The 12870-nt window shown below is 42.7% G+C and overlaps 1 protein-coding gene across 3 annotated transcripts in view; it reads left to right on the top strand.

Moving 5' to 3' along the window:
- The first annotated feature begins 3570 nt into the window (after nt 1–3570).
- LOC119246018 (nuclear RNA export factor 2-like) overlaps nt 3571–12870 on the top strand; it is a 40132-nt gene continuing 30832 nt past the window's right edge. The window contains exons 1-12 of one of the 3 annotated variants that reach the window (XM_037512180.2): nt 3571–3680; nt 4672–4779; nt 8335–8518; nt 8942–9095; nt 9697–9780; nt 9902–10006; nt 10118–10198; nt 10324–10393; nt 10543–10631; nt 10763–10870; nt 11035–11144; nt 12333–12369. In XM_037512180.2, coding sequence (XP_037368077.1) covers nt 4725–4779; nt 8335–8518; nt 8942–9095; nt 9697–9780; nt 9902–10006; nt 10118–10198; nt 10324–10393; nt 10543–10631; nt 10763–10870; nt 11035–11144; nt 12333–12369 — 1077 coding nt within the window. In that variant the 5' untranslated portion in view covers nt 3571–3680; nt 4672–4724. The remainder of the gene's footprint in view (nt 3681–4671; nt 4780–8334; nt 8519–8941; nt 9096–9696; nt 9781–9901; nt 10007–10117; nt 10199–10323; nt 10394–10542; nt 10632–10762; nt 10871–11034; nt 11145–12332; nt 12370–12870) is intronic. The other 2 variants (XM_054695639.1, XM_054695640.1) reach the window with 2 other exon arrangements.

Consider the following 12870-nt stretch of genomic DNA (forward strand, 5'->3'; position numbering starts at 1 on the left):
CTTGTGTTGGCAGTTACCATGCATGGGCTCATTATCTACAGAGGTTAAATTTTACATCATGTGGGGCACAGGGAAACATTTTGAAGCATATTGACTCTGAACTCAATCTGCAACTGATTTTCTTCTTTCTCATTGCTTGACACTGACAGTATGGTTGCTAGTAGTAATTTCTCAAAGAACAAAGATAAACATGTTTCATTATACTATGTAAAAAGACACAGCCATAGCTGATTCATTCCCTTGTATAAAGTTATTAGGTAAGTCAATTTTAATTTCTGAGGGTAAATTTACCTAGAACATCTAATTCAGTTATATATTGCTGTGTATTTCAGTATTTATGTTTCACAGGATCACGTCTGTTTATTCCCCTTCCCCATGTCTCTGTGTTAGGAGAATGCCACTGCTCCAAAGCCAATAGCTCTGGCCTTTAAAATGCCCACCACAACACAGAAAAATAAAAGAAGTTCTTGGTGCTCCATACATAATGCCAAATAGCATTCAAGCAAAACAGCTTACCAACCTGCCTCACCTACAGAACTGCAGAGTCGAAACTGCCTAATATGTACATGCTGCATTCATACACATGTTCATCCATAGGCTAAACTCCTCCACTCTAATTTTGAGAGTGCTGACAGACCCTTATAGATATAACTATTTTTTAATCCTATAAATCTCCTGATAATAATCTCAAGAGAATGAAAAAAAAAAACAATATAACTATCAGTTGTGACAGCAAAAATATCTGAATCCTCTGAAGGCAGGTTAATAATTAGAACTCCAAGGATTGTCTTTTGGAAACAGAAGTCCTCCTTCACCCTCAATCTATGTAAGTCTCCACTGAGTATAGTTGGGCTAGGTGTCATTGTGCTGTGTCTCAGAATGTGGATCTGACTACTTGTAGGTGATTGATTACTGAACTACACTAGAAAAAAACATCAGCTCTTGATGCCAAGTTCCATCCTCTTTACTGTATGTAACTTTTTGAATCCAACTGGAGTTTCATCAAAGTCTGCACTTAATTATGTGCTTCCATTTTTGTACCTGCATTTATATTTGTTTGACAAATAATTTCCAAAGTTACATAAAGTCACCAACTTGCAGAAATACGGCATCCAAAATACCATGATATCTTTCGATAATTTTAGAACCACAAACACATGATCTCCCCTCCCTAAGTTTATTCAAATTTAACCATGGTGCAAAATTTGGCCTGTTAAATTTTTTCAGTTTATTTATGTAGCCATGTTGTATCACAGGGCAGAGCAAAATAATACTACATTTTGCATAGCATTGACTTAACCTTGGCCAGAAAATATGAAAGACCAAATCAAATTTATTTTGGATATGCAAACAAAGCTTTGGTTTGCTCCTCAATGAGCAAAAGAAGTGTTTAAAATACTAATATAATAAAACTTCATTGTTTGCTGGTCTTACCCTTTCTCTGTCTTTCTAGGAAGGCACGGTATAAATGCAATAATATTGAATTTACACTCCACTCATTTTTAATTTTTGGAGTTAGATCAAGAGTCAGGTATGATGTTCAAACTTCTGCAATACCATCTTTTAGTTGCAATAAAATTTCATGTATTAATAAATTTAAATTTAGGGGCCTCCCATATGACACAAAGGGTTAAGACACAACCTATGAAGCTATCTGCAGCCACTGCAGCATGAGTTCCATCCCCAGCCAGGGAGGAGACCCACATGGCGCAGCAGACCCTCTCCTGTCTTGCCCACTGCTCACCTCAACAGTGTATTTCAGTCAGTCTGCCTGTTCTGTTCCCCACTCTGTCTCTGGTGAATCCTCTCACCCCCCACACCTCTGTACCCCAGTTCTTGTATGCATAAATAAATCTTTTTTAAAAAATAAATTTAGGGCCTCCCCTGGTAGCACAGGCGGTTGAGCGCCACGCTGTGAAGCTGTCCACAGCCTCTGCAGCGCCGGTTTGATCCCGGCCGGCCAGCGAGGGTCCCACATCATGCAGCAGACCTTTCCTGACTTGCCCGCTGCTTCCCTCAGCAGTGTATTTCGTCAGTCTGCCTGTATGTTCCCCGCTCTGTCTCTGGTGAATTCTCTCACCCTCCTGCACATCTGGCCTGTACCTCGGTTCTTGTATAAAAATAAATAAATAAATCTTTAAAAAAATAAATATGTATTTATACATTAAATGAATCTGTTAATCTTAATTACATTCAACATTGTAGCTTCAACTTTAATTGCTTCTGATACCAGAAAGTACTTGAAATGGCATTTCAGAGAGGTCCTCCATGATCGAACTTTTCAGTAACAGAGGACAACTTTTCCAGTTAATCTCAAGTAGTAACACTGAATTAATATTAATTCCCTTTGGAGAACATCCTGGCTGATCAGAATACACTTTGAAACCATAACTTATGGAGGTAAGACCTGGCTCACCATCTATGGGCTCTGTAGCCTCTTAGGCAAGTGGCTTAACACTTTTGTGCTTCAACTTTCTATTTTCTATAAATGGAATAATAATATCTACTCCATAGAGTTGTCACTATTACATGAGTTAAGATTTTAAAGTGCTTAACACATAATAATCATTAGACACACCATTTTAAGATGAACACACAAAAAAATCGCTTTTTAGGTTTGCTTCGATTTCACTTAGCCTAATTATATCAAATCAACAAAACTTAAACTATACCCACTAGCATGCTTATGAAGTAGTCCCTAATATGGCAATTATTAGGGCTAAAGGGAGAACCTAATTAACTGGTATGTGTTAATTTGTATGTATTAATTTGCATGTGTTATATAAAAATACAAGACTCATAAAATTAGTACACAAAGAAGTGATCCGAGCAGGTAATCCTGACTTGTGTTTAGAGTAAGTTCACTTGCAAACACCACGATCTCTGCAGAGCCCAGGAATATGAGCGCTCTCAGATCTCCAGGTCTTTAGAGAGAAAGATCTAATGAAACATGCAGATTGGCCTGATGCGACTGTCGTTGCAGCCTACAGTCTCACAGTGACCAAGCTGTGAGCATGCTGGGTGGGTTCCTAAGGTGGGTGGTGGTCAAGGGGACGCGGCCATCATGTGGACACTACAGTCTACCAGCAGGCTCAGACCTACTACTGGTCAGGTCTGCATCGTGGGCTCCTAAAGTCTGAGCTCACACAATCTCCCCTGACCTATGGCTGCCATGTTTAGGTGGTAGATCCGGGTCCTTAGGACACTAGACCAACAGGGAGTTGGTCCGAAAGCCAGCTCATGGTGGGCGGGTTCTTTCTGTCATGTGATGCTTAGGAACTCGTGGCTTGTGAAAACTTCACTCTCACACAAGTGACCTGCTGTGAGGGTCCCATGGACGCTGTGTTAGCACATCCCCTGTGGCCACTGGTCAGACTCAGCCATCTTCAACCCATGAAGACAGAGGGCTATGCAAGAGCACTGGCATGCATCAGCCCACATGGTGCTGACACGTAGCAGGATGAGCTTTTGCAGTCACGTGAGCACCAGAATCAACCAATCACCGGCAGCTATGCAGATCCCATGGTCATGTGACATGCTGTCTTAGGTTGCTAGGCTCCAGGCTTTTGTTTCACGTGGCACATTTCTTTTATTACGTGGAGTCCTAGAGCTCCTGAACCTTGTGGCCAGTTGGATGTTGCCAGCATGTGGCTGTAGTCACGGAGGGACCTAACAGTCAGGTAGGGCCCCACAGTTGCGGCTTCCTTGGACCTTACTGTTATCGGATGACTACCCCCATCCCCTGTGGTCATGTGGAAGGATCCTCACTTCAAGTGTGTGGACAGCTCCCGAATTGGAATTCAATTTAAGGAGGAATCCAAAAGTTCAGGCCTTAAGAATGTGTCCATGCCTGGCTCAAGTGCAGCTTTGAGGAGACAGAATCTAACCCCAAAATTTTCATAAACTTTTACTTCACGCGGCGCTGCGCGGTTGTTGGCTAGAGCGAGCCCGCGGGTGTTGCGCGTTTATTGGCGAGTTGGCGCTAGACCGGGCAGCAAAGGCTGTGGCCCGCTCGGCCGTGAGTTGGTGATAGCCCCCACCCACCCCCCCCGTCCACGCAGTGCCCTGGCCTGTCCCCTTCCTTCGGGTTGCGCTGTGCGTTGTGGCGGCCCCGCTGTTGTTAGGACACTGGGGGCTTCCTGGATGCCATTTTATAGCGATTCCAAATCTGATCTTCAATTCTGTCTCTGACTTGGTTCTTTTCGATATGGATGTAAATTTTTGAAATATAATTTGATTGTTTTAAAAAAATATATATGAAAAGCCATGATGTGAAGTTCCAGTATCTATTTCTTATATATACTTTATGGGACAGACGTTTTTCAAGGTGCTTTAAGAGAGGGATGCCCTCGTCTTTTTGTGCTGGGGAACTCTAAATGGTTTAATCAAGCCAGCCAGGCACTATATCCTTCAGGTTTTGCTTCTGTGTTCTACGTATTGTTATTTACATGCCTTAAAACCAGCTTCTTTCCCTCGCGTGTATGAAGTTAGTGAATTTATTTCAGAAAGTGTATTATGTAAATTGTAGGTGATACAGATACATAATATAATCTTCCAGATGTTACTGAATGAATACATTTCATCAAGGCTAGTGTTATTATTGATGGGGGATTTGAATATAGTTTGCTTTGTCATTAATGAATATTATCCCATGTGATTTTTATATTATAGCCATTTTATTTGTCTCCTGTTTCAGCCCAACAAGGGTTGTTAAAGAAAGTGCTATGTCTAAAAAGCAACAACACTATGGTCTACCAGCCATGAAATATGGAGATAAAGGTAAAAGGATTTAAAATTGTAGTATGTTTTTAGATAATATGCCAATATTTAACGTAATTCTCAGACAAGGATGTTGTCTTACCTTTCAGACTACTTGTAATAAGACATAGTGGACCGGGTGACTTATAATCAACAGAAACTTATTACTCACAGGTCTGGGGGATGGGATGTCCTGAATCAAGGCAGGGGTGGTGGTGTGTGTTGAAGACCTGCTTCCTGGCTGCTCAGTGACTGTCAACTTGCCAGTTCCGCACATGCAGGAAAGGACAGTGGAGCTGTCTGGAGTCACTTTTGTAATGTCACCAATCTCATTCTTTTTTTTTTAATTAAATAATAAATATTATTTTTATATTCCCCCATACAACTGCACATGCCCCATTCTGACCCCAATCCCTCCCCTCCCGGCCCCATCTCATTCTTAAAGCAGCTTCCCTCAGTCTTCACCCCAAAGACCCCAAATACCAGCATGTTAGAGATTAGGTCCGAATGCAAACATTCTGTCTATAGCAAGTGGTTTCCTCAGCATATATGGGAATGGACCATTTTCTACAGACCATTTATAGATATTGCTATTCTACAATAAACTTTCTTGTTAAACCCTGTCCAAAACAGATCGCTTCTACTACATTAATTAACTTTTGTATGCTAAGGACAGTGGAGTGTGTGTTTACTCATAGCTAGAAAGGATTCTCATTAGGAATCTATTGCTCTTTAACTCATTTCATCTAATTTTATTAATTTCTTTCTCTGTTGTTTTACATCTTTCCACTTTTTCATTCTCTACAGACATTCCCAAAGTTTAAGTATGCTTTTGATATCATCAGGACAAGAAAACAGTACATACGTGAAGTCATTAGTTTCTTGAATCTTTAACAACAGATAAGTGCCCCACTCTGAAAGCAAGACACATGATGAACAAATGCAATATCTCTCATTTTATGCTAGTTTTCCACACTTTTTCAAAACCAATTTATTATTGGCTCTGATAATTATAGTTGCCATTTTTTGAGCTCTTATTATATGTCAAGCACTTGCCTAAAATCAATGGACAGAGGACATTCCAGATAATATATGTGATTTCAAAGTCCATGCTCTTTCTTTCCTGAACCTTTCAAATATTATACACTATCCTCTTCAATGTAATTTGCATCTACTTATTATTGAAATTCCTTTACTTCACAACTGCACTTCATTTCCCTTTTTCATCTGACTTTCCAGATGGAATTGAGTAGACATAATGAAATCGACTAAAGTGCCCAGAGCTAGTCAGCCACAGGTTTTTTCATGCAAATGAATGTGTATTTGGATATCCAGATTATTCAAGCATTGCTATTATAAATTGAAATCTGATGGTAGGTGAAAACGTTCTTAGAAAATATGTCTTTCCATATTTTTAGGGAAAAAGTAACACAAATTATAACAAAAATTAATGAAATTTGATAGCGTATCTGAAAGAGTTGAATAAAACTGCTAGATGTCTGTGCTTCCCAAAGATAATAAGGAAACCTCAGGTAAGATGGAGCAAGACAATTGAGAGGCACAGATAAAGCACTTTTGAATGGAAAAGTTGCCTTGTGTACACTGACAATAAAACACAAAAGATAGAATAGTGTTATGAAAATAAGCTGAACATTTGAAAATTGAAATAGAATGAATAAATTGTAGGAAAAATAATACTTGTATTGAGGAAATGAAAAATTTTTGTTCCAGAATACATGATAAGGACAAATTACTGGTAAGTCTTAGTGGGTTGTAGCAATAAAAAGTAGAAGTAAAATAATAGTAAATGAAAATGAAATCCAGCAATGACAAAAACAGGTAATATAACATGACACAATGTATTTTTCCCAAGTTTTCTGTGTATCCTAAGTTTGTTATATATCTTGGATGTTAACCCATTGTTTGTTCTATATAGTATGAATATTTTCCTCCATTCAGTAGTATGTCTTTTTAAATCTTTTTAAATTTTTTTCTACTATGTAAATTTTTTTCACTTGAGCTAATTCCAATTTTATTTTTTTTGCTTTTCACTTGCTGTAGGACCTGAGTCTCCAGAAACTTCTCTCTTGAAGTCATGAAAGAAAACACCATTGTTTTCTCCTATGTATTTTATTGTTGCTGGTCTTAACATCTAAACTTTAATCCATTTGAAATTTATTGTTGTGTATGGAGCTAGACAATAGTACAGCTTCATTCTCTTATGTGTGGCCTTTCAGTTTTCCCCACACCATTTATTCGAGACTCTTCTTTCTGTATTGTGTGGAACTGGCAGCTTTATCACAGAGCAGGAACTGATATGTATCTGGACTTTTGATTCTGTTTCACTGATCCATGAATATATTTGGTGCCAATAGCATATTATGTTTAATATTTTGTTCATTGTAAGGTTTGAGGTCAGTTGACATTATATCTGCATTTCTTTTTTCCTCCCTCAGGATTGCTTTTGCTGTTTGAAGCCTCATGTTGTTTCATATAAATATCCATATTCCATATTTTTCAGTTTCTTTGAAAATGTTGATATTTTGATTAAGATTGCATTCAATTTCATATTTCTTTAAACAGGATATTCTTTTTGATTTTATTGATTCTTCTCATCCATTTGTAAGAGATGTCCTTCCTCCTTATGTCACTATCTAAGTCTTTCAACAACATCTTGTATTTTCATTGTAATGGTCCTTCACTTCCTTAGTTTAATTTCTAGGTATTTTATTCTCTTTTGAGGCAATTATAAATAGTGTTAGTTTCTTTATTTCTTTTTCTTCTCAATTGTTGATTTTATGTGAATTGGTGTTTTGTTGTGTATTGATTGAGTAACCTACCTGTTTGTTATTCATCTATAGTTGTTAGTAAGATTTTGGTCATGGTAAGATTTTCTAAATATAAAACCATGTCATCCGCAAAGAGAAATATTTGCATTTCTGCACTTCTGACACAGATTTCCTGCTTTTGTTTAATAACACTGGCCAAAACTTCCAATGTAAGTTAGATCATAGTGGTGACAGTGGGCGTCCCAGATTTGCTCTTCTTCTTAAGTAGAAAAAAATTTCAGTTTTACACAGTTCAGTATTATATTGGCTGTTTGATTGTAATGTATTACCTTTATTTTATTGAGTTAGTGAAATCAGTTTAGTTGCTGATTGTATATGGAAAGCCTAGAGAGATTGCCTCTGAGGTATCAACAGCTATGGCTACTAGAGAGACCTGAGAGAACTGAAGATTCAAATGCCCTCTTGATCTAACAGTCATACACCTCTTTTCTCTATAAAACACTATTTCCTATTTTAAAGATTTTCAATACAGTTTCTTCATCTTTCTCCTCATTAAGTATAATTACTCTTCCCTCAAACTTTCTCCCCTGAGAGTGTCATTTGTCAGATAAGCCTCTTCTGTCTTAACAGGAAGATGACATTTCTTTCAGAGCTTTGTGTGATCAGTCCCTTCGGGCAGGTTGACACTTTACTTGACCTTCTACAGTCAGTGTTATCTTTAGGCATGGTTCATGGTTAGTGAATCACTGATGTGTCTTCAAACTAACTTTTTTGTGCCTCCTTTCAGAACACAATGCTAGTGGTAGCTCACTTCAAGAAAAAAAGAAAAGTTGCAGTTCTTTGGGAGATAGTTGGGATAGGAGCGACACTTCTGAAGAACACAGTGAATATGGTGCTCAGTCTTCAATCTTCCAAGAGAAAAATGGAAATGCAGAGATGAAAAATGGCCAGGAAGACCCAGAAGTAAAACAGTAAGTGGCCAGGTAGCCTCTTTTACCTGTAGCAGCTCCTGGGACTATGCAACTCCTTACTCTCATGGTCTTCTTGTTCTTCTCTCACTCGAAGACTGTAGGAAGCGAGAGGTGAATTAAGAAATTATAATAAAGTAAAAATCAAAATCAACAAGCAACTGTAAACCAGAGATACACTATGGGGGGGGGAGGGATTAGGGTCAAAATAAGGGGGGGTGGGAATTGTATGGGGAACATAACCAAGATGAAAATGCATACATTGTGCAAAAATGAAAAATGATGTAAAAATATATAAAATAAAATAAAATATTAAAAAAAAGAATGACCAATCCCAATGGTAGTCCTGGTGTCAGAGGGGCAAGGGTGTGTAGCAGACATTCTTAGTCTTCACGCCCACCCTCTTTCTCTCCACTCCCCCCACAGCACTCCCGATAACATCCAACAAAAACAGAGGTCAGTGAAATGGCATGATGAGGACAGTATCCATATTAATATGTGGAGAGATAAAAAACTTCAAGGGAGAAAAATGGAAGACAATCCACAAGATGTTACCCCAGTGAACTGGTTCAAGATCACAGTGAGTGTTCTGGAAAATGTGTCTTATGTGCAGGAGAAAACGTTCAGGTACAGCTGTGTAGGTCTACTACAGAAACGCTAGCTACTCTGCTGGGTCAGCTTATAAACTCTTCTTTAGATTACAAGGAGTTAATAGTCTTAGCTCAGGGGAGATTCAGAGAAGCAACATAAAAGGAAGAGCTGACTGTAGGGAGAGTGGGGGAGATCATCTCAAGGCAAAGCTGGAAACCACTTCCAGGAGATGGAGCAGCTGCACACTGGATGCCTCAGTTTACCTCTAGCTGAGTGTGGCGGATGCGGGTCAGGTCGAGTGTCTGAGACAGTCTTTGAAATGCAAGAAGGCTCTTGCTAGCTGTGATCATGTGTAACTTTGTAAAAGGAAGCTAATACAATTAATTGTTTGGGGAGATCTTTGAATGGAGAGAAAGGGGGTGTAAGAAATCCTTATTTGGTGCAGAAATAAGAAATCAGGCCAGTGGGCCGATCTTTAGAATCCCTTTACAGCTCAGCAACAGGTCAGAAAAGAACCTGTGATGGTTATGTTCTCCAGCCTTCATTCCATGTTGTATCTCCTCTCTCTTTCAATCCCTTTTCACCTTCAGATTCCTGAGGGGATAAAGTATGATAAGACCTGGCTAATAAATTTACTCCGGAGCCATTGCAATATACACTTCATTCCAGTGGATGTAAGAGAGGGTGGTGAAGGCACATGGGTGGGGTCAGGGAAGGGGGGTGGGGCGAGGTGGGGAGTAGGCTGAGAAGGAAATCTCTGCCTCCAAAATGATTGTTGCACCCTGCGCCCTGCAGTTCCACTATGTGAAAAACCGGGCTCGGTTCTTCATCCAGGATGCCAAAGTTGCCTCTGCATTGATGGATGTCGATAATAAGCTTTATGATGAGAAGAACAAAGAGGTATGTGTCAAGGCGTTACCTGTACAAAGTGCTAGGAGAGGACAGGCCAGCGGCCAGTTGTTCTTTCGGAATTAGAGATCCTGGTGCTTACCTGTCCTGTCTTTCCCCCAGATATGTATCCTTGTCCAGAAATCTACTGAACCCTACTCTGAGTGGAATATGCTGGGACCAGAAGAACTGGAGAAGCTAGAGGTAGTGCGGACTTAATGCATGTTGTGTGCCACACACACCCACAGCCAGACCCACCTCTTCTACCCCTGCCTAGATTTGCTGTCAGAACGGCACCTCAAAATGAATCTCTCCACCTCTCCCTGCAGTTGACCATGAAGAAGCGATATGATGCTTCCCAGAAAGCTCTTGACCTCCAGAAGCTCCGCTTTGACCCAGGTATGACTGACAGCATCATTCTAGGGTAGGTGAGGGCACAGGGGGACTGCCTGGAAGGGACACACATGGACGGTAACTTGGGAGGGGGTATAGCAGCAGGCTCTGGATCCCAATTAGCCATTTCATTCTTTCCTGCCCACTTTCTGAAGACTTGGTGGGCCATGAAGTTAATATAATCCTGAATCGAAGAAGCTGCATGTTTTCCGCCATGAAGCTTATCAAAAAGAATTTCCCCCAGGTGAGACCTCATGCCCAGTGCACTATGGTAGGAGGCAGAACAGATGGGGGGAGGGGGGGCGTGGGAGGGTAGAATGATCCCCCAGGCCCCAGATACTAGGAACTGAAACTCTAACTCTTCTTTGCCACAAGCTCTTGTCCCTGAACTTAAGTGACAACAAACTGTACCGGCTGGATGGCCTGAGTGACATTGTGCAGATGGCCCCCAAAGTCAAGATCCTGAACCTCTCCAAAAATGAGGTGAGAACAGGGAATCAGATCAAAGTTTGATTTGGGGGTGTATAGTGCCTTCACAGTGATGACAGAAGGCAGCCACATGGCTGTGAGGGAAACTGGGGTCATGCATAGATGACTCTCTTACAACTCATTTTCCAATTCCGTCCTCCCCCCGCCATATTTCTCAGCTAAAGTCAACATGGGAGGTGTGTAAAATGAAAGGGCTAAGGCTAGAAGAACTTTGGCTGCATGGGAACCCTTTGTGTGACAAGTTCATACGCTACTCCTACTATGTGAGGTCAGTGGGAAGCCCTCATCACCTGGATTTCAGGAGAACCACGGGCCCGTCTTGCCTCTCTCCCTCCGTGTCCCTCATCTGTGCTCAGAGGTCTCTCCTTCCTCTGAACTCTTCCCTTGTCCTCCCACTCTGGGGTCTGGTCCTGAGTCTGCCTCCAGCCTCTCTCGCGTGCCCTGCCAAGTGTGCGCCCCAGGAAGCAGGGCTTCCCTCCCCGCTGGGACCACCAGTCACCAGCCTGAGGCCGATGTGGTGCCCTGGACGAGAAGGGACGTCCAGCCGGGCTGGTGCTGAGATGGGCCTTCCTGCCCCGTGCTGGGACCAGGCTGCCCTCCCTATTCTGGGGGTGCCTTTTTTCCTAGCTCCAAGGGGTTCCCCTTTAATCCCAGCTTGACACGAGGACTTTAGTCATATAAAGAAGCAAGGAAGATAGGTAGACAAGACCACCAGAGAGAAGGCGGTGACATCAGGGGCCCGCAGACCCTCCTCCCCAAGTAGAGCTGGGCATGGCCCTTCACTCCTCTGGGGAGGGTGTCCAGCGCCCATGGTTGCCCCATTGTTCATGCCCAGTTCAGACTGGGCTGCAGGAGTGAGGAAGGCTCAGCTGGTACCCAGAGGGCCCCAGCCCCACAGGTGCATGCTTCCCACGCCCACGTGGGGCCTCAGGGCCAGCCAGGGGCAGGTGAAGGGAAGGCCTGCAGCGGGGGAGCCAATTCCCCTTCCTTCCCTCTGCTTCCTGCCCCCTTCCTTTGCCTTGTCTCTCCTGTGAGCTGCGCCTCTGGGACTCTCCTGTCTCCTGTCCTGCCTTCACCCCCTTTCAGTCTTCATGTGCCCCCTTTCCATCCTGCCTGCCAAGTTCCACCTCACTCACCTCCTGCCCAGCATCCAGGCCATCCCTGGGGGGTCCTGGTCCTGGGACAGTGCTGGGCCCCCCGAATGAAGCAGCAGTGCTCTGGGCTCCCACCCCCTGCCCTCTTCTCTCTGGAGCCCTCAGGGGGGACACAGAGGCAGCCAGGGAGGCAGAGAGGAGGGCAGAGTCCTGGGGCCTGGGCTCCAGATGCTGTGTCTTGTGGCGGTGGAGAGGGAGTGGGGGGCGGGGAGTCTAGCCAGGAGCTACTATGGAAGGGGCGGGGGAGCAGGGGCTTGACAACCCTGAACTGTCAGCCACTCCTTTCCGTTTTGTTTGCACAGTTCCGTCCGGGCCTTTTTCCCCACGCTGTTACGCCTGGTAAGTGCCTGTGCTCATCGCCCTCTCTTTCCGTGCTGACGATCTCCACCCTGCCCTCACCTCCTTGGCGGTCTTGCCTGGATGACTTGCTCATCGGACCCTTACCCTTTTAGAGACATGGACTCCAGAAAAAGAACTTGAACGTACTCTCTGCAAAATGTATAACGCACAGACACACACACACACACACACACACACACACACACACAATTTGCATTTGGTAGTAGATATTTTTTAAAAAGATTTATTTATGCATAGAAGAACTGGGGTACAGGCCAGAGGTGTGGGGTGTTAAGAGGATTCACCAGAGACAGAGTGGGGAGCAGAACAGGTGTATCTACTGAAATGAACTGCTGAGGGGAGCAGCATGTGGGACAGGAGAGGTCTGCTGCGCCATGTGTGTCTCCATGGCTTGGGATTGAACTCAGGCCACAGTGGTGATAGCCCTGAGACTTAACCCCTAGGCCACCAAAGAGGCCCCATTAGTAGACAATTTTGGGG

This window comes from Talpa occidentalis, unplaced genomic scaffold (assembly GCF_014898055.3).
Source record: "Talpa occidentalis isolate TD23 unplaced genomic scaffold, MPIMG_talOcc4v2.1 talOcc4.15, whole genome shotgun sequence".
Lineage (NCBI taxonomy): Eukaryota > Metazoa > Chordata > Mammalia > Eulipotyphla > Talpidae > Talpa > Talpa occidentalis.